Source organism: Crocodylus siamensis, chromosome 1 (assembly GCF_052110815.1).
Source record: "Crocodylus siamensis isolate JL-2025a chromosome 1, ASM5211081v1, whole genome shotgun sequence".
In the NCBI taxonomy this organism is placed as follows: Eukaryota; Metazoa; Chordata; order Crocodylia; family Crocodylidae; genus Crocodylus; species Crocodylus siamensis.
The window spans coordinates 208,722,807-208,744,107 of NC_143395.1; the positions used below are offsets into that span (position 1 = coordinate 208,722,807).

At 54.1% G+C, this 21,301-nt stretch overlaps 1 protein-coding gene across 1 annotated transcript in view; it reads right to left on the minus strand.

Moving 5' to 3' along the window:
* The window catches only part of LOC149873974 (cullin-9-like), a 75,688-nt gene that overhangs the window by 15,852 nt on the left and 38,535 nt on the right, over positions 1-21,301 (minus strand). The window contains exons 13-31 of the mRNA XM_090040004.1: positions 21,224-21,297; positions 20,694-20,799; positions 19,234-19,329; positions 18,890-19,065; positions 17,786-17,919; positions 17,519-17,704; positions 16,413-16,519; positions 16,064-16,246; positions 15,295-15,452; positions 14,528-14,750; positions 14,234-14,405; positions 13,461-13,606; positions 12,970-13,087; positions 12,410-12,606; positions 12,046-12,323; positions 11,586-11,949; positions 11,101-11,241; positions 9,455-9,619; positions 9,204-9,367 (exon numbers count right to left, since the gene is read on the minus strand). Coding sequence (XP_089896130.1) covers positions 9,204-9,367; positions 9,455-9,619; positions 11,101-11,241; positions 11,586-11,949; positions 12,046-12,323; positions 12,410-12,606; positions 12,970-13,087; positions 13,461-13,606; positions 14,234-14,405; positions 14,528-14,750; positions 15,295-15,452; positions 16,064-16,246; positions 16,413-16,519; positions 17,519-17,704; positions 17,786-17,919; positions 18,890-19,065; positions 19,234-19,329; positions 20,694-20,799; positions 21,224-21,297 — 3,188 coding nt within the window. The remainder of the gene's footprint in view (positions 1-9,203; positions 9,368-9,454; positions 9,620-11,100; positions 11,242-11,585; positions 11,950-12,045; positions 12,324-12,409; positions 12,607-12,969; positions 13,088-13,460; positions 13,607-14,233; positions 14,406-14,527; positions 14,751-15,294; positions 15,453-16,063; positions 16,247-16,412; positions 16,520-17,518; positions 17,705-17,785; positions 17,920-18,889; positions 19,066-19,233; positions 19,330-20,693; positions 20,800-21,223; positions 21,298-21,301) is intronic.

A 21,301-nucleotide genomic window follows, 5' to 3' on the forward strand; every position in this document is an offset into this window, starting at 1 on the left:
GGGTGAGCTTGCCCTGCCCAGTGAGCCACCCCTGCATCATGCGGTTCATGGCCACCACAATCTCCCTTGCCATGTGGGACTCATTCATCACCTCTACTTGAAGGAGAGCCCACTGACGGTCTGACTGATTGCACCACTGCCCTGTGAGGGAGAGGTACTCATGATTGCCACCCTGGTTGCCCCAGATATTGGAGGTGAAGTGCAGAGCTATCTGCAGATCTGCCTTGCGCAGTTCCTCCCTCAAGTACTCCCTGCATGCTTTATACAAGGAGGACACCACCGTCCTGCTAAAGGCGGTGCATGCAGGCACTTGGTAGGATGGGATCCGCAAGCGCCATGAGCTACCGGGCCTCTCAACTAAGGAGAAGGGCTGGCCATCCAGAGCAAGCATCTCCCCATTGCTCTAGGTGACCTCACTCGCTTTTGGAATGCACCCCCCTTTGTCTGCAGCTTCCCCCCCCCCGCCCCCCGCTCCAGGGTGGCCTGCCTCTGCTTTGTGGGAACTGGGACTTTGGAGAAAGAGGGACTTCCCTTTGGGCATGCTCCCACGCGTGCTAGGCTGAGGAGGCGCAAGGGCAAGGGGGTGCTGCCTTCTGAGATGAAGCAGCACCACTGTGGTGAAGCGTTTCACCTCCTTGCCCCAGCTGATCTGCCTTCAACAGTGCTGGCAGATAGCATACTTGGGATCATCTGCCACCTAAACACGATCCCACACTACACTACCCACCCTCCCCAGCTTCTGGATTGAGGGTGGGGATCCTGCCTTATCCCCCTCCTCAGCAGGCAGAGGCACAACAACAGGAAGAGCTGACTCAGCTGAGCCACTTGCCTACACAACCTCAACCTCCTCCAAGGTGCTTTCCAGAAAAGGAGACCTGGCTCCTTGGCTCTAGGGGAATTCCCCTGGCTCTAGGGGAATTTTGAGGGGTGTGGAGAACAAACTCAGATTCCTCCTCATTCCCCAGAATTTCTTTTGCTAGGACACGCAGGTCACCTCCCTCCCAGATCCAGGTCCTTCTCTGGCACTGGGAAATGAAATTGGGGTGGAGGAAACTGTCATGCTGTTGCTGGTGGCTATTTCTGGTGTTAGGGGAGTTGGTGTAGGGACAGGTACTGCTCCCACTGGCAGCAGAAGACTCGTGGCTGCCAGAAAAGAAGATGCGTCTATGTTTGGGGAAGGGGGGGGAAGGGGACTTGCACCTCTCCCCCTACCCTCTCTAGCCCCTCTCCCTCTTGGAAGATGGTTCCAGATCCTAACCAACTTGACTGTCAAGTAGTGCCTCCTGCTATCTAGCCTGAATCTACCCTCTGCCAGCTTGTGACCATTATTTCTTGTCACTCCTGGCAGTGCTCAGGGGAACAGGGACTCCCCCAATGCCTGCTGGTCCCCTCTGACTAGTTTGTAAATGGCCACTAGATCCCCCCTCAGCCTTCTCTTGTGGAGGCTAAACAGGTTCAGGTCCCGTAGCCTCTCCTCATAAGGCCTGCCCTTCTGACCCCGATCATGTGGGTGGCCCTCCTCTGGACCCTCTCCAGGTTCTCCACGTCCATGTGCCATTTTCTTACCTATCTGCTCAATTTTGCAAGATCCTTCTTCAGCTCAGTTAATATTTAGCCTAGTTTTTTTACTACTCTGAACAATTTCATGTCATCTGCATATTTCAACACCTCACATAGAATCATAGAATCAATGAGTCGGAAGGGACCTAGACAGATCATCTAGTCCGACCCCCTGCCATGGGCAGGAAGAAGCACTGGGGGGTGGCAGGGGTCATAAGACCCCAGCCAGGTGCCTATCCAGTCTCCTCTCGAAGATCTCCAGGGAAGGTGAGAGCACCACCTCTCTGAGAAGCCTATTCCAGGCTCTGGCCACCCTTACAGTGAAGCAGTTCTTCCTAATCTCTAACCTAAACCTATCCTCCCTCAGCTTGTGGCCATTGTTCCTGGTGACTCCAAGGGGGGCCCTGGTGAAGAGACTTTCCCCAAGTCCCTGCTGGTGGCCCCTGATAGCGTTGTAGGCAGCCACAAGATCTCCCTCAGTCTCCTCTTGCGGAGACTGAAGAGATTCAGGTCCCTCAGCCTCTCCTCATAGGGCTGGCCACAGAGGCCCCCAACCATGAGTGGCCTCCTCTGGACCCTCTCCAGGTTCTCCACGTCCCTCTTGAAGAGCGGCACCCAGAACTGGACACAGTACTCCAGCTGTGGCCTGACCAGCACCGCTTGGAGGGGGAGCAAGACCTCTCTGGACCTGTTACTGATGCCCCTGTTGATGTATCACAGGGTGCGGTTGGCTCTGCCTATTGCTTTGTCGCATTGGCAACTCATATTCATCCTGGAGTCAATCATGACTCCAAGATCCCTCTCTGCCTCTGTGCTGCCAAGAGGGTCAGCCCCTAACCTATAACCATAATGCTGGTTCCCTCTCCACAGGTGCAGCACCCTGCACTTGTCCTTGTTGAACCGCATCCTGTTCAGATCAACCCACTTCTCTAACTTATCCAGGTCTGCCTGGATGCAGTCCCTGCCTGCCGGTGTATTCACTTTACCCCACAGCTTGGTGTCATCAGCGAACCTGAACAGGGTGCACTCCACACCCTCGTCCAGGTTACTAATGAAGATGTTGAACAGCACCAGCCCAAGGACCGAGGCCTGGGGGACTCTGCTGCCTACACCCTCCCAGGTCAACATCGCCCCTGGAGCCAGTTTGCCACCCATGTGACCAGCATTCAGCTTGCCCATCAGAACTGGGTGGGACACTGTGTCGAAAGCCTTCTGGAAGTCCAAGAAGATGACATCGACTTCCTCCTTCACACCTAAGCTCTTTGTTACCTGGTCATAGAAAGAGACCAGGTTAGTCAGGCAGGATCGGCCTTGCATGAACCTGTGTTGGTTACCCCTCAACATCACTTCCCCTGCAGGGCTCTCATAAAAGTGGCCCTTGATAATTTTTTCAAAGACCTTCCCCAAGACAGAAGTGAGGCTGACTGGCCTGCAGTTGCAAGGCTCTTCCTTCCTCCCCTTCTTGAAAATAGGGACCACAATGGCCCTTTTCCAGTCCTCAGGAACTTGGCCCGAGCACCAGAAGTCCTCAAACAGCCGTGCCAATGGCTCCGCAATGACACCAGCCAATTCCCTCAACACCCGCAGATGAAGGTCATCCGGGCCCGCTGACTTGGACACATCTAAGCCCTCCAGGTAGTCCTTAACTAGGTCTGAACTAACAGTCGGGGGACTCGCATCCTTCCCGGGCCTCTACGCTGTCACCCAAGAGCACCCCATTGTCAGCAGACAGGAACATGGAGGCAAAGAACTTGCTGAAGAGTTCTGCCTTCTCTTGCGCATCCATCACCAACTGCTCTGCCCTGCCTCGTAGGGGTCCAATGTTACCCCGAGACTTCTTCTTGCTACCTATATACTTGAAAAAGGACTTTTTGTTATCCTTAATCCCAGAAGCTAATCTAAGCTCCAGTGCTGCTTTAGCCTTCCTCACAAAATCTCTACAAGCTCGGGTCAGGGAGGTGCACTCCTCCTTTGTCCCTGCGCCCTGCTTCCACAGCCAGTACGCTTTTTTCTTTGCCCTCAGGCCAGCCTGGATAGCCACGCTCAGCCATGAAGTTTTCTCGGACCCTTTTCCCACCTTCCTGGGCAGAGGAATTGCATCCTGCTGAGCCCCAAGGATATAGCCTCCTTGAGGAAGGACCACCTTTCCTGGACCCCCATACTAGCTACACCCTGGGCTCCGAGTGCCTCCCTGACTACTGTCCTGAACACATTGAAGTTGGCTTTCCTAAAGTCAAGCATTTGCGCTGTGCTAGTTACCCTCCGCACCTTTCTCTGAATAGCAAACTGGATCATTTCATTATCACTGTCACCTTAGCCTCACTATTCACCCCCTGCCACACACATACACACACACACACACACACACACTCTTCCAAATCAGTATGAATGTTTGACAAATAGTTTACAAATTTTCAACAGCACAGGCTCCATCACAGATTCGGGGAGGACCCTATTCTTGACCATGATCCATTTTGAGAACTGATCATTTATACCTGCTCTTAGTTCCCCATCCTTTAGCCAGGCAAATCATGAATGAACCTCCCCTCTAATGCCATGACTGAAGTTCTCTAATGCTAGGAAAGCCTAATTTCAGAAAGTCCAATTACACTATAATAACCAAGCTTATTGACACCCTCAAAGAACTCTAGTAGGTTGATGACACATGACTCGCCTTTACAAAAGCCCTGCTGAAGCCTCCCCAGCAGTTGCTGTTCATCCATGTGACAGACAATCCTAGTTTTATTACAGCTTTTACCAATTTGCCAGGGGCAGAAGATATGCTCACTAAACTGTAGTTCCTACATCCCCTCAGGATCCCTTTTTAAAGACTGGCATTACACCAGTTTCCTTCTAGTGCTCCAGTACAGAGGCAGTTTTTAACAATAAGTTACACACTGAAGTCAAGAGATCTGTACTTTTAAGTTTGAGCTTGTTCAGGACTCTTGAATGAATACCACGTGGTTCTGGTTAAGTGCCCTATTTAGCTTATCAGTTTCTTCTTTGACCTCCTCTACTGACAACTTAACTAGTCAGCTCTACTGATTTGTCCCCTAGAAGGAGAAGCTCTGGTATAGAAATCTCAACATCTTCTACAATACTGATGCAAAAACTCTAACTTTTTGGCAATCACTAACTTCCTTTCATGCTCCTTTTTCCTTATCAATTTCCCACTAGCCACACTAAAACCCTGGCAGGCTTTCTGCTTTTAATTTACTTAAATTATTATTATTAGCCAACTGCCCATCAAGAATGGTGGGGGGGGTGTGGGCAGGGACAGAGGCCTGCATCCGAGCCCCCCTTCCCCCCCGCTTTGGGGCTGGACCTGCTCCCCCTCTCCCTCCCCACCATGGGGGCAGCCCCCCCCCCCCGCAGGGCTGGGCCGAGGGTGCCACCCCATCCTGCCCACTGCTCTTTTGGGGCCAGGCCTGGCACCCGCCCCTCCCCCACCCACTGCTGTTTTGGAGCCAGGCCAGATCCTGCACACTCCCCCAGCCCTTGCCACCTGTTTTGAGGCCGGGCTTGCTTCCCCTGCATTTGCCTGGCCCACGTCCATCTGCCTCCTCTCCCCATGAATGACAGGGGGGATGTGCAGACAGAGCACTGCCGCATCCAGGGAGCAGAGGGTAAGGCTAGCGCTGGCCTCATCCCCCACTCTGTTCCATTGCCGCCGCCTCCCAGGAGCAGGGTGGGGGGGAAGAATCCATTTGCATTTGCCTCATCCGCCTGCTCCTTCCCCTCTGTCCCCGCCACCATGGCAGCATCTGGGTTGCTCTTCTCCCATACCATGGTGGGCCCAGGCCCATTCCCCCCAACTCCCTTGCACCACTGCCACAGGTCCAACCCTGTTTCCCTACCCCCCTCCCACGGCCGCAGCTACCTCTGCCTCCTCCACAGAACAGGGCAGGTGAGGAGCCCCCGTCCCCTCTGTTCCTGCTGTCATGGTAGCACTCTGCCACAGTGCTACCATCACCTGGAGTCCAAAAGCTCTTGGAGCAAATAAAGCATGACAGACATATAGACCAAGGCTTTTATATTATTATTATTATCCATTATTATTCCATTTTTTTTATATTAAATCTTTTTGCTTTTTAATATCCTCCTTTGTTTTGACATTTAACCAGGCTGGCCCTTTTTGGGTGTACTTACTATTTACTTCTATTTCCAGTATATATTTAATCTGTGCCTCCAATATGGTAATTTTTAACTCTCTTTGTTAACCATTTTCCTTTCTGACACCTTCATTCTTGTGTAGTTCCCCCTTTTTGAAGCTAAGTACTGCCATTAAAGATGTTTTGCTTTTTCTTCTCCTACAAAGATGCTGAACTTAATTACACTGTGGTCACTATTGTAGAATAGCTCCCAATTGACCAAATCCTGTACATTTCTTAGAAGTATGCATTACATTCCACTGTGATTTTTCATATAACACACACACGACACACACCTTGCTTTGGGAAAGCAGAATGAAGAAAATATATTTTTCCATTTATGGCTGAATGCTGCATGCAGGGCATCCTGAATGCAGTGGCTGTGACTGTGAGAAGGTTAGCACTCTAGATCTGACCCTGACAAGTGAATTCAGAGACTGGCAGACCATGGCAGCCAACTTGCAGCAGTGTCTTTCTGCTATTCCTCCATGTTTCTAGTTCAGTGAAGACAAAAGAGCTTAAGATATGTACCTTAATTTTGGAGTACTGATTGGAGGAAAAGGTATGTGGGGTACACAGAGTAAACAGCATATTCCACCTCTTGCATGTTGCAGGACTAAAATTGTTCGCAAAAATCAGTTATTTCTCATGTTTAGAAATTTAACCTTTGCATCCCATCTTGAAGCAATATTTACCCAACCTATGTGGGAATAACAAGTCACCCTGTATTCTATGTACACTATGTTCTCTGTTTTTGCAGCCCTGTTAATCAACTTTAGTATTCCTTGCTTTGCTGTCACCATCCTAGTCAGGTGATCAATAATGTAACCAGGAAAATATACAGGCAGTCCGCAACTTCCAACTTCGAGTTACGATGAATGGCACTTAGGACCTTTATAAATTTATACCCATTTCGAGGTTCTGACACCAGTTTCAACTTTATGACATTCCACACAGCTGCCTCTAGATGGTAAGTCCTTTGTTGGGGGGAGGGGGAGGAAGGGAGGGAAGGGGCATAGGGGGGCAGATCAACACCCCCACAGCAAGGGTGGGATTAGGGCTGGGGCAAAAGCTGTTCAGCCAGGGCAGGGGTCTGTGGAGGGGGTGGGGTGGCTCCCTGCTGCTGCATGTTGCTGGTCCAACAGCAGCTCATCTGACGACTCTCACCACTGCTCCCACCACTGGTCTGGGAGGGCATGGAGGGAGACATGTGCCCCCGGATCTGCACAGGGTGGGTGGAGCCGGGGCTGCACCAACACTGCGCGCCCAGTGAACAATGGAAGGCACTAGGAGTGGGGGTTATACGCTTCTGCTGCTCAGCCAGCCAGGGCAGAGCTGCTGCGCTTCCTCCGAATAAGCAGTGTGCAGCAACGGGAGTCGCCCTGGCCTTCTCTCGCCTCCTAGACAAAGTAGCGGCTTCATCCTGTGCCCCCCCACCCCGGCGGCAGGGCATGGTTGAGGAGGTACATGTGCCCCCGGATTGGGGCGGGGTGGACAGGGCTGAGGCTGTACCAGACTGCATTCCAGACAGGTGACTGGGACTTTGCTGGGGGGGGGAGGAGGGGGCGCTACGGCAAATTTTAGGGTAGCTGCAACCCCCCCCCCCCATAGCGATCAATCCACCACCTGCCCCACCCAAATCTGGGGGCATACACCTCTCCCATGCCTTGCCACCACTTGCCTGGCTGGGGCGAGGCAAGACGGTGGGGGGCCACAGGATGCAGCTGCTGCTCATCCAGGAGGCACAGGAAGGCTGAGGTGGCCCCATTGCTCTGTGCCACTTGTCCAGAGGCAGCGCAGCAGCTCTGCCTCCATCCCAGCTGGGCGAGCAGCAGGAGGGCATAGCTCCCATTCCCAGCACCTTCCACTGCCTGCCCAGAGCACAGCCCAGCCCTGCCTACCCCGCACAGATCTGGGGACATATGCCCCATGCCCTCCCAGACCAGCAGCAGCACGCAGCAACGCAAGCTGACCCACCCCCTGCCCACACTCCCGCTCCAGCCCAGCCCCAATCCTTCCCTCGCTGTGAGGGCATTGATCTGTCCCCACACATCCCTTCCTCCCCGCCCCCCCCTTACCACAAGAGATTTACCAGCAGGAGGCAGCCATGTTGAGCATCATAAAGGAACCAATCCCCCTTTTATAATACTGTTCCTATGAGAAAATTGGTTCCAACCTACATTTCAACTTAAGATACAGTTTTCCAGAACCAATTGTGCCGTAAGTCTGAGAACTCCACGTACTATTCCTATTTAGGCACCAAATTCCTATGCACAGACATTTTATGTTGTCAGGTATTAAATTTTGCACATTATGAATTTGTGCTTTATGGAAACTTTTGTTCCTCCCATCACCCAAATACACACATTTTCCCAGATGTGTAGGTTGATTTACTTCTGCATCAGTGAACCTCATAATTCATGGTCAAAAAAAAAAAAAGAGGTCATAATAGGCTACAATTGATAGCTTTTTGCCACATCTACAAAAGAAAGGATCCACTAGCACAACATATACCAGCAATCCCTTCCAGTGAAGACATAGCTTAGACTAGCAAGAGTGAATTTCTAGCACAGCTTTACCTCAGCTCTCCAAACCAGATAAGATACACTCACAAAATAACGTTTTGTTTTGTTTTTTGCTGGTGTCACTACTTTTACAGAGTTAATCAATAAAATAAAAGAGCTGACCAGAACTTGCAAGAAAAGCAACCTAGAAGTCTGACATGAAGAAAGCAAGAGCCTTTAAGCCAGGGGTGTCAAACTCATCTTTGGGCCAGATGGGAACCAACCCCCTGCAGAAGGCCCACGACACTGGGTCCTACCCACATGCTACATGAGTCAGCCTGCGTGCCTATGGCATATGAGCTAGACCCAGTGCTGCAGGCAACACAGGGAGTCAGTTTGGGGTACTGCATGCAGTCCATGCTCCAGGCCCCTGTGCTATGTGCAGCGCTCAGTCCAGCTTGTGCACTGTAGGCAGCACATGCCCCATGCCAGCACCAGAAGCTGGCATGCACATGGTCAGCCTTGGGGCTTGTCAGTCCAGCACACAATAGTGGACCACATTCGTGTGCCGCACACAGTACAGGGGGGCCAACATAGGGCACACACTCCATGCACAGCCCCACCAACCGGCCCTGCACTGTGAGTTGGCCCCAGGACTTGCTGTACACCTGTGACCAGCATTGGACACGCACTGACTATGGCACACAGACTGGATCTAACACTACACATGCCACAGGGGCTACCAGGCACAAGCTGCAACTGGCACCCCAAACCAGCACCCTGTGCACAGGTAGAGCTGGTCCAATGATCCACAGGCTGGATGATATGGCTCGACAGACTGGATCTAGCTAGTGCATTGTACGCTTGACACCCCTGCTTTAAGCCAAGCTATAAGAACAGATACATGGGTGTCCTACAAGTACCACAAACTTGTCTGCATTTCCCCATTTCTTCCTGCTTCAACCCCAAAACACAGGAAGGTACTCACTGTAGACAGCCCTCATTCTTTTCTATCTGTGCCTGGCAACTCGGGCAGCGCTTGGAGATAAGTTTGGCCAAGTGTTTGCTTTGTGCTTCAACAGTCATTCCTTCATAGTACCCGCCATCATCCATCCACTGGGACATATGACTGCAGGTAGCAGGGTAATGAGCCTGTGAGGGACATAGAGTGAACACCGCAGAAAGGCAAGAAGGTTTGAGATTACATGAGGACAGCCCAGCTCCTGAGGAAAACTTTACCTCTGGGAAATTGCAGTTGAAGCAGGATATCCAGGAGCACTTGGAACAGGCCTCTCCACAGCTGAGTCCCTCCTTACAAAGGATCTGATCACAGCCCTGAGGGTTAGTGCACCAGGTGAGGTTGAAGCAACACTCAACATACCCTCGGAGAATAGCTTTTTCATACTGCAGAAAAAGAAACAAAAATGATTAGTCACAATATCACTGCATTGTGACACAGGAGTTTTGAGTTCAGTTCTGTTCCTGCTACTGACTTACTGTGTGACTTTGGCAAGCCATTTCCCATGCCTCTCTCTCCTCCATGCCACCTGTAGAGGGAAGCAACAATCCCCTCTTTGCTACACTTTGCCTGGTCTTTTTTTAGGTGTTGGAAACTCGTTGGGCATTTTTTGACTATGCAGTGTCAGCAGAGAGAGGAGCTGATTTTGGCTGGGAGTTCTAGATGGTACTGTAATACAAGAAAGCCCAACCAATCCTTAGGTTAGCTCCCCAGAAATGTAGGCTGGGCAGCTTCTATACCTGTATCAGCTTTGTTGTCCCCATACTTCTCTAGAATAGAGGTCATCCCAAAACCTCCCCCCCTTCCCCCTCTCGATGATAAACAAAAAGAGCAAATGACTTGACCCTGAGAAGTTTCATAGTATTTACAAACACAAGGAACATTAAACAGGCTTAAAGCCCTTTCCTGAAAATTATTTGAAGAGGAAAGGGCAAGTATGGACTCCATTGCTGAAGTGATTTTGGCTTCACAGGCCTATGGGCATCTTTTACTCCCTGCACAGGGTATGCTGCAAATTTCTCCCCCAAAGCCATGTTTATATGACCGAGCTACGTGACTCTTGGTGACCTAAAAGCAGTCATCATCGGGAGATACTTTTTCTCTCTTCAATTCCATCTACCAACATAGCTTCTACCCTAACACTGCTCTCACCAATCTTGTTCTTCCTAAGTATTTACATTATTTCATATGCTGAAAACTTTATATTCCAACACTAGAGCCCTAAAATGCAGGAAACTGCTCTCCATCAAGTGCAAGGTAACAATTATCCTTATTACTGTATCATAGTAGTGCTTACTGATCCAAGCCAAGGTGCTGTGGATAATAAAACCCTGCAACAAGCAAGAGCCCTTCAAGGAGGAGTTTACTATCTAATTAGACCAGACAGAATCATGATAGGATAAGTGCTACAACACAAGAAGCACAAACTAAATTATGGCTGCAAACAGCTGATTAATGCTACCATTCTACTTGCTGGCTTGATTCTATAGTGAGATGAAAATCTAAACAGACAGACTCAAAAGGAGTGGGAAATGTATTTGGAGAACAGAAAAATGGCAGCAGATGGAATGTGAGGGGGCACGGAGAATACTTGTGGCAAGGCTAAGCTGCACAGCATAGAGTAAGCAGATAGGAGTCATAGGAGAGAACAGTCAATTAGCACAAGAGAGGAAATTCTCATTCATTCAAATACAGGAGGTTTCTCATGAACTGCCTGCCATCAACTCTGAACCTTACTGGTCTTCAAACTGGGGAGGATTACAGGCAATGGCTTAGAAATGAAGAGTATCCACCTCTACCCCCACCCCCCAAAACAAAAGGAGGAAAGCTAGGCATAGCCTTGGTGCCTGGCAAGAACCTCACCTACCTTGGCAATGACCTCCTTTGAAGAGATGATGGACCGGATAAAGTCTGTGGTGGGCTGTGCAGGACAGTTGGAGATGGGACAGGTGCAGTTCAGAACCAGATTCTGTTCAATCCGGGTTGTCAAATATTCATTCCAGCAGGACTGGGTGGACAGACAGACACAAGATCAGATCCAGACCATGATCACAGCAGCAACCCCAAGCCTGCTCCCAAGGAAAGATGCCCTCCTCTGGAGCCCATTCCTATAGCTAGAAGAAGTAGCCAGCTCCCAACTTGGGAAGACATTAGGAATTTATCTTGCTGTTTGAGCTGCAAGACTATCACTAGAAAGCTGAAAGCAGGGAATGAATGGATCCCACAAGCTGGAGAAAAATGAGAAGTGAGATCTTCTCATGCCAGCTGTTCGGGGACGAAAGCTTCCACTCATCCTGGGACTGGGTCCTCTCGTCACGGCTACACAAGTTTGTCAGTCCTGAGGCCCCTCACCTTACAGCAGTAGTGCATGCAGCAGAGAGTAGGAGTGTTGTCACCAGGGCAGAGTTGGTTCACACACACTGGACAAAGGGTGACAGGGCTTGGGGGTTGTTGGGGGCTCCGCACTTGCAGCCCTGAAGAAATGAGCAGCAACTCAGGATCCTCAGTATAGCGCTGGATCAGCAGATCCACATTCCACTTGCAGTGTATAAGCAGATGCTGGGCTCTATCTGCTGAGATGCTCAAGGTGTCCAAGACCTGCTGAATTGTCTGGTTCATGAGCATCTCCACCTCATCTTGACTCATAGTGCGTCCCATAGGCAACAGAAGAGTCTCCATCAAAACCTCCTCAGTGCCAGTTCCACCAGCATTTAACCTGGCAGAGAAAATGCCCATCACCTGGATGTTTTCTTGAGTGAAAACATTCTTTGTTAATATATCCCTTCTTACCCTGTATAAAACACTCCCCTACCTGAAAGCAGAGAATTTGCTGGTGACCTGGTCCTTCCCCAAATCAGTCTGCTGACTTTTGCGTTCTACACTTTGAAAAAGGACCTGTGCTTGGCCCCTGTGTGGAGTTGTGGGCTCTGTGGAGATGTACTCCACAAGCTGGGGGCTGTCCTCCAGGCGCCGGATGTAGCCCTGGTTCAGCAGGTGCAGGATGCATGACAGCACGTCTGTGCTGCTGCAGCAGAAGCTCAGGAACTTTGGAGTTGCCCCAGCCTCCCATTTCTGACAGGCATCAATCACCTACGGCAATGGTAGAGAAAGCCAGGAGTTATTCCTGACCCTGCCAGGAAACAGAACAGCCGGGCCAGGCAGCCTCTTCTCCATACCCTGAAAACAAGGTTATCGATGTGCAGCTGCTTCTCCTCCTTCAGAATCTGGACAGTGAGGCAGCAGATGATGTTCCTCTTCCTCTCCAGGGTGCTTCCCTCATCCTCCTTCACGTTCAGGTACGTCTGCCTGGGCAGCAGCCACAGGTGCTGGTCAGAGCACCGCAACAGGGCTGCCTCGTTCAGCTGCAGGACCCCTGCAACAGAGACATGCACAGGCCAAGATCAGTAGTACTTGTGGACTGGACCTCCATCCCCATCCAGCTCAAAGATCTAAGCCTCACTTCATGCACCTGACAAATCCCAGGCTGCAACCCACTTGGGGCAAGTCCTGCCCCAGCACCCTGCATCTTCTGCATAGGCCTGCACAAATACCAGGCCCTCTATATGCATGGTACAGGTGCAGCTACAGGCCCCCTTCAGAAACACTCTTGCCTGGCCCCACACTCTGCACAGGTAACCAGGCACTTCAGTCCCTCATATGGTAACTGGCTCCTGAACACCAGTCCCACAATACACATTTCCTTGGGTCTCCCCCAGCGCTGCCCATCCATACTCACCCCCAGAAGGGTGGCTCTGAGTCAGAATCCCATCCCTGTCTGTCAGGGGCTTCAGCGCATGGCTCACCAGGACCGGAGACAGCCCCGTGACCTCCACCAGGGTTTCCACAGCAACCTCCTGGAACAAAGATGGGGCCAAATAGCAAAGGGGGCAGGTAGCAGAGGGCCAAGGCTAGAAGAGGTGGCCACATTTCCCATTACGTCCTCTCTGCAAGGGCAGACACAGAAAGACACCAGTGTTCCAGCAGAAACTGTGAAGGGTCAGGTAGAGGCAACCAGAGCAAGGACAGGCTTCATGCCTTGAAGCAGGAAGCCAGGTTCCACCATAAGGGCTATGGGGATGTCGTTTCCTGCCCTGCAAGACTGAACAAGGTGCCTTTGCCCCAGGGAAGGGGTGAAAGGAAGCTGTCCCAAGGAAGCTGGACCCAGAGGAGAAGGCAGCACTGCTCTGGGGGAGTGGCAGGGGTGACAGAGGTTGATACGCTGCGCACCTCAGTGCTGTTGAAGCACAGCAGGATGTACATCTGCAAGGTGGAGACGTGCAAGGTGCTATCCGCAAACCGCAGCTCGGCGTGGCCCAGCCATGTCCACTGCAGGTGCCGTGGCTTCATGTGCTCCAGCCCAAACCGGTTCTGACCTGCAAGAGACATGGCTGGTCCCATCACACACCCCTGCAGGCAGGCCCTACCCACCCTGCCCCACTGACAGACTGGTGCAGCAGCCCCAGCCAGAGCTCATACTGAGCATCTCCTGGACAGGCCCCAGCAAGGGTTGCCCACAGGTAGGGTAACCCTACGTCTCGGATTGGCCGGGAGAGTCCTGCAGTTTGGAAGCCTGTCCCGGCCAGCCAGTGAAAAGTAAAACAAGCATCCAGGGTGCAGGGCAGGAGCAGTGAAATGGGAAGCCCTAGCAGACAGCTAAATTGCCCTAATAGGTTAGCTTAATTAGGGGAATGAAGATGAAAAAGGGGATCATTAACACCTCTGAAGAAAACAATGATCATTAACAGGATGTTGACTCCTTAGCTGCCCCCCTAGTAAAACCAGTGGCGCCCTGACTCTCCCTCTACCTGCAAAGGGAGGGAGTGGGGAGGGCAGGCAGTGTCCCAGATTTCGCACTGTCCCATATGGTCACCCTATCCATGGGCAGCGTTACCTGCTCCCCACCCCTCAGGCCCCACCGCCTCTCCAGGGACTCTCCCACAGGGGGCAGGAGGCCCCCGGCAGACCCAGCCCCAGCCAGGCTGATCCTGGCCTGGGCTCACTCTTTGTGTAGAAGTCAGTGAACTTGGCCAGGTAGGAGGCAAGAGGTGGTGGGAAGAACCGGCCGGGGTCATCCAGATGGCAGAGTGCAGAGATGGTCCAGCAGCGTGGGGACAGAGCCAGCACCTGTACTTGTGGTTCTTCTGCCAGCAGGGAAGGCTCCTCCTCCATCATCTGTGGGCAGAAGCAGGAATCTGCTCAAGAGCCCGCAGGGGCAACAGACTACTTGGGTACGACCCCTCTGGGAAAAGGAGGCAGCCCCTGCACAGCCCCCACCCCACCCCTCTCAGACTCACTTCATTTTCCAGGTCCTCCTGCCTTGCATCCAGCTCCAGCAGACATTTGTCCAGCTGCTGCAGCTGGAAGAGGTGAAACTGCTGCTGCAGCTCCACTGACTCACTCAGGTTCTTCAACATTTGCTGGGGGAAGCGGTTGGGGAAGCAGAGCCCGATCTGCTCCACAATAGCCACCTCCAGCCACACCTTGCCCTGGGCCAGGAGCCGGTCACCCAGGTAATACCTGCAACAGTAACCAACTTCAGGCACCCTGGTCCCAGCAACCCGCAACAAAGGCATCCCTTAGACCTGTCTCTGCCTTCCCAGAACCAAAAGCCCAACCCCCACATGCCAGACGCAGGAACCCCGTGCCCTCCTCCTCCGTTACGGCCAAAGGCAGGTGCTCCCAGGACCAACCCAGCTGTCTCTGCCAGATTCTCAGTTTCCACAGTGGATGGTGCTAGAGGCCATAGAATCCAGCCCCTGCCAGACCAGCCTCTTCCCTGGAGCATGAGCAACCCCAGAGGGGAGGAGAGAGGGAAAGCCCCAGAGAACTGTCACTGGGTGATGCCTACCCAGGCTGCTGCAAGCCACAGAGAGAACATGGGTGCTGGGGCTGGCAGCAGAGGGTCCAGCAGGCTTCTGTGGAGCTGTTTGGGGCCCAATCCCTTCCCCCAGAAGCTCCTACAGCCTCCGTCAGCAGTCTGACCTAAGCCCTAGCCCCTCTGACCTGGGGAACCCACACAGCCCCGCTCCTCCTTGGCTGGCCCTTGCCTGTGTCTCCTCACCGGTAGAAGTGCTCAAAGGTGTTGGCGAGCTCCAGGCCTGAGAGGAAGAGGATGGGCTCCAGGCTCTGCTGCAGCCGCTGCAGTGTCTCCACACTGGCAGCATCATCGCAACTCTCCTGAATCCGCAGGTCGATGTAGCGGGCAAACTGCTCACTCACCTGGGGGGACAGCGCCCATGGCCAAGGTGGGACTCCAGGCTGGAGGCTCCACCCCATGACAGTAGGAGGCCAGACAGAGACATGCTTCCCTACAAAGATGTTCAGGGGGACACAGGACAGAAGGAGATTGCTCCCTCACAAAATCCTCCTTAAGTTCGGACAGTGGGGTCCCTTCCCTGGTACAGGTCACACTAAGGCAGCACAAGAACAGAAGCAGGAGAACTACATGCGTGCAACAAGAGCAGCAATGGGAGCTGCATGTGTGCCTAGGCACAGGCAAGGGACATGACAGGACTCTATACCTGCTGGACCCAGCCAGGAGCAGGGCTCACCACAGGGGTCACCCAGCAGAGACACAGAGCAGTGGGGGCTGGTAGCATCCCAGAGTGCAGGCAGACTGCAGAGAAACCATGAAGGGCCTTGGCCCAAGCTGGCAAGCAGAAAGGCCAGGGCACAGCCCAACCAGGGAACAGGTGCTGTCCCTGCTCTCCTGCCCAAGGGTTTAGTGACCAGCAAACCAGCCCAATCCTCCACTGAGCTCCCAGTTTGTCCCAGGATAAGGGCCACCCCGCTAACTGCCCTCCCCCTGCAAAGGCCCGAGTCCTACTCACATGCATGGCTGTCAGGAAGGAGAGCTGCAGCAGTGCCCCCGAGAAGCCCTCGCGAAGGGCCAGTGCAAAGGCCATCTGCTGCCCAAAGAGCTCCTCCATGGCGCTATGCAGGCGCTGGTACACACTGCAGTAGCGCTCCACAAAGTCTGGGGCCTGCCATGAGGTTTCCAAGAACCGCTTCACCTGCATGGGGGGTGGCAACCACACTGTCATAAGCAGCCCCACCCAGGACCATGCCCTGTGCAGAACAGCTGGGGCCAGAACAGCTCCCCCACTGCAGCTGTGCACTCCCAGTGCTACATCCTGCTCCTGCTGCCCAAGCCCTGTCCCCACAGCCATGCACACACACCTGCTGCTGCACAACGCCTCTCCAGCACTGCGTGATGCCCACCAAGCTGCCAGACTTCTTTCCTGACACCTTCACAGCTCCACGGACTGCCTCCTTGTTCTTCCCATCTGTCAAAGAACCGGACCCGGAGTAAGTACAGCCCACAGAAAGCAGCCCTTCATGCTCCAAAAGCAACAGCTTGGCTCGGCTGCTATGGGAGGGACTGGATCTGGAGCCAGGCACGTCCATGGCCCTTGCCACCCCAGGGGGACAGAGCTGAAGCTCATGTGGAGCACTGCAGAGCCACCTGGAACCAGAGCTCCTCACCCTCTGACATGCCTGTATCACCTCCCCACCTCTACCAGCAACAGCACAGCCTGCCATGTGCCAGGAGCCCACAGCAAAGGTCTGAGCCCAGGCAGGAACCAGCATTAAGTGGGAGCTCTACAGGGACAATGGCCCCTGCCAATGGGTGCCAGCCAGACAGGCACTACAAGCCAAGGGTGCTGTGTGGGCCAGGGAGGCCACCTCTCCTCAAAAGGGCCTTGCAAGCTGGTAACTCTGTCCACCTGGCCAGAGAGGAGAGGAGAGGAATCACCTCACTGCTCTAGCTCTCTTGGAAGCCCTGGACTCACCCTGCCCCTGCAACATTTCCACAGAGGCATCTGCACTTGAAGGAGCTGCACTGAGCCTCTGCCACCAGCTTGGACCTGACCCCACAGCAAAGCGGGTCCCACGGGCAGGAGGCAGCTGAGACTGTGTCCAGGCCCTGTCTGGAGGGGGAAGCCTCTGCCAGGAGAGGGCCACTACCCCAAGGAAGCCCTGGGCACACCCAGTGGCATGAGGAGAACCTGCTTGGCAGTCATGGGACCCGTGGCAGCCGGAGGTGTAGACATGCCTGACACTGCCTGCTGAGGGGCGAGAGAAGCCTGCTCTGCTAGGTGGGGAACACAGTTCCTTTGCCAACAGAAAGCACCTCTGCTGCTGTGGCTCTTGGTATGGACACACAATGCACTGCCAGCCTCACCATGCAAGCAGCACCCACCCCCATGGGACCTGCACCTGCCTCTGCCCACCTGCAGCTGCAGCCCAAGGAACCCTCTGCTCTGGCCTGCCCAGGCCCTTACTTCCTCGGACGGGTGGTCGCAGCTCCTCGGGCTCTGGGGTGCTGGGGTCCACGTGCACCAAGAGGTGGCTGAGGCGGCGCACGCAGGAGTTGAAGATGGTGGCACGACTCTTGGCATGGCGAGCCCTCTCCAAGTTCTCCAGATACTCGCTGAGGAGCCAGGCAAGGGGGCTGATGCCACTGGAGTCTGGGAGGGGGACAGAGCCTGAGCCAGGCAACCTGTGTGGTAGGGGCACAGCAAGAGGAGACAGGCAGGGGGAGCTGGTACCTGGGCTGGTGATGCTCTGCACCAGCGGGTTGATGAGGGCCTCCCAGCAGGTCCTGCCCAGAGCCTGGGCTGCCTCGTCATCAGGGAGGAAATGATCAGCAAACACCTGCTCGTGCCGCAGTGCACTGTTCAGACTGCAACAACAGAGAGTTGCCAGGAGAGCACCACCAGGGGTGCAGGGAAACACCCAGGACATGCTCTGGGCAGGGATGCAGGGCTTGGCTAGCCAGGGCAGCAGTGAGGGATGGGGGCAGAAAACAGTGGCAGGGACAGGCAGGGCAAGGTGCTGACCTAGCACCAGACATGAAGAGGACAGGGAGCACAGCAGCTGAACCTAAGCAGGATCCTGGGCCAGAGGGCCCAGCTTGTTTCATCCTACACCTGTCAGGATTTGGGGCAAGACTGCTGGGCTCTGGGGCACCCCCACCCCACCCAGCAAATTCCCCTGGCCAATGCGCCTCCAGACCTGTCCTGGGGCAACTCTGTCATTGCCTCCTCCTGCTGTTAGAGAGCTCCTCCTGGGGACCCAGCTGCACTTTCCCTAGCTCTACTTGCCCTCTCCACAAAAAGCTCTTTTACTCTCCACAGCTCCAACTGGCAGCTAGAGCCCTTCCACCTGGCAAGGCAACCCGAGCTGCTATATGCCTCTTCACTGATCACCACCACTCCCACTCCCTGCCCCCAAGGGATTTCTTCAATGAAGGACAGCTGTGCAGTGCTCCCCATGCTGCCCCTCCAGCATGTCAAAACCCCCTGAATCTTCTCAAGCCTCTGTCTCAGCCAGTAAAGACTATGCTCTCAAGGCCAGGAACAGCTGCCAAGCCTCCAGGCCACAAGTACAAGGCTCTGGGCTTGCAACAGAACAAAACAATACTGGGCCTCATCACCCCAGCAAAACACTGGGGACCTGCATCTGCCCTGCCCCTCCCCATATATCAATCCCTACAGCCCCAGGCTGATACCTCTGCCTCCACAAGGGTCAGCCTTGTCACTTCCTTTACCTTCCACCATGATCTACCAGCAAGACACAGATGACAGTGCCTGGGGCCGCAAAGTCCATTTCCCACAGAGTGTGCGGCCCAACAGTGCCACACAGGGCCTCACCTGTTGAAGAGCTGCAGCAGCTGGAGCCGATCCTCAGAGATCTCCTGGCACCAGGTGTGGGCCTTGGTGGTGTAGAACAAGTATGTGCGCCGGCACAGCTGCTCCTTGAAGACCGGCCAGAAGGTGGGCTTGGGCCCCAGGACCTCAATGCCACGCACACGCGTGTCAATCCCACCCTGCACAGGACACAGACCTCAAATCTTCAGACACGGGCTGCCCACCACACAGCCGGCAGGATCCAGCCCCATAGGTGCTCCTGCCTGGGCCTCTTGGCCCCCCCCAGCAAAACCCCGGCAGGAAGACACAAGGGAGATGCAGGACCAGAGCCTGTCCAGTGCACCCACCTGCTGGCAACGCTTGATCTTGACCTGTATGAGAGGCCAGAAGCGGGTCAGGTTCTCCAGAAGGATCACTCTGCTGGCCGAGGGCATGACGTTCACCTGAGGGTGGGAGAGTCACAGAATCCTGATGTCAGGACTGCCAGGCCCCAAGCACTGCCATCCACATAACCCACAGCATGTCATGGCCACACAGGGCCCCACCCCACAGCACTTATCAGGCAGGGAAGCAGCTGGGTTTAGGGTCAAAGAACACAGGGCAGCAAGACAATGAGAACAGGGGATTGGCAAGCAGAGATCAAACTAGGATCCCCCTGCAACTATGAGGCGCACACTGGCCAGTCCTGGCCCTGCTCCTAGACACCCCTGTCAAACCAGACAGCTAAAGACCAAAATTTAGCAACAGGCAACTGCCTGGATGTCACAATGCCAAGCTCATGAAGCATTCCCAGGGAGCACCAAAGCAGATAGGGGTCAGTGGGCACAGCTAGAGTCACTGAGCACGTCTTGTCAGCAAGGGGGCACAGACCAACAGCTGGCACCAGGAGCTTTTAAATAAAAGGCACATCTCCCCACCAACTCCTCTGTACAACAGTGCACCAGCACCATGCTTGAAGCAAGCACCAGTTGCCTGGCCAGAGCATGTGGCCTTGCCACTAAGACCCGGACCTTCAGGCACCCAGGCTGATCCCAGGATGCAGAGGAACCTCTGTGGAGGGGTCATGTGTCCAATGGCTTGGGGTCCCTGAGGTCCCAATTTCATGCTGCTGCCCACAGCCTGCTGCCATCTCCACACATATCCTAAGGAACTTGGCACTGCCCAACAGCAGGGGAAGCTCTCAGCAGGGCTCGTGCCTGCCCTGCCTCTGGTGGACAGTCACTGCTCTGAGGAAGCCCCAGCTCCAAGAGCACCAAAAGCACAGGAGCAGCAAGCAGCCTGACAGGTCTCTGCTGGAGGTTTGGTGGATGCAAATGAGAGCTATGGGGCAGAGACGAACAAATGGGCACAAGAAATTAAGCAAGAGTGAGCGGTGCTGGGCTTCCCCAGGGAGGAGGAGCAGGGCACAGGGGCAAGCTGGGCCATACCATTCTGTAACTGTCCAGCATGAGTTCTGAACTCTGTAGGTCCTGGCCATGCAGAAGTCAAGACACTGGGCCCCTGCTCTGATCCCAGACAACAAGTCCTCCTGGCAACATACCCCAGCAGTCTGGGCCTCACAGAGCCTCCTCTGGGGCTGACATAGGCTCTGGCACTTGTCTGCCAGCCAACGCCAATTCAGCTGCGCTAGCCAGGGGATCCTCCCAGCCCTCTTGTGGGCTGGGCCCCAAACTCTACACCCAACTAAAGAGGCAGCCAATACAAAGCCCTCAGCCTGCTGCCTGCCACAGGTCAGCTCCTCAGCCATGAACCCCATGCACTAGCTTCCTGCAAAGTGTCAGCCCAGAGAAGTCTCTACCCAGCTCACCGTATTCAGCTCGGTGTTGATGCTGGCAGGACTCTCTCCTGCCATGACCACAACTCGGGCCGGCATGTAGCTGGAATCCTCACTGGCCACCAGCATGCTCATCTGCCTGCAACAGAGACAGCCACAGGGTAAGAACCAGACTGCTCCTAAAGGTTCAGCTGCCTGCCCTGGCTGGTCCCAGCTAAAATTCACCCAAATCCCCAAGGACCTGATATGATATTGCACAGGTCAGGCTCTGGAGGAGGACACAGTGTTTCCTTTGCAGCTGGTTACTGCACAACAAACCCATCCCATCCTGTCCTTCCCGAGCCAGAGGCCAAGGAATCAGCACTCACAGCCACCCGCCGCCCTGAGCACACCCACACCCAGCCCCAGTCCCTTCCCAGACCCCTCCGCACATAATCCCCAAATCTCAAACTCACCTCAGGAAACCCCCAAACCAACCTGCTCCCCAAAGTCCTGGGCCAGCCCTCCTGCCTCACCCCTCATCCCACACACATGTCACAAGCCCCAGGACCTGGGGGCCTCACCTGACCACCACACCACGGTGCATGTACACAGTGATATAGTGCGATCCAGTGCTGCCGTTAGATTCCCAGTAGGTCTTG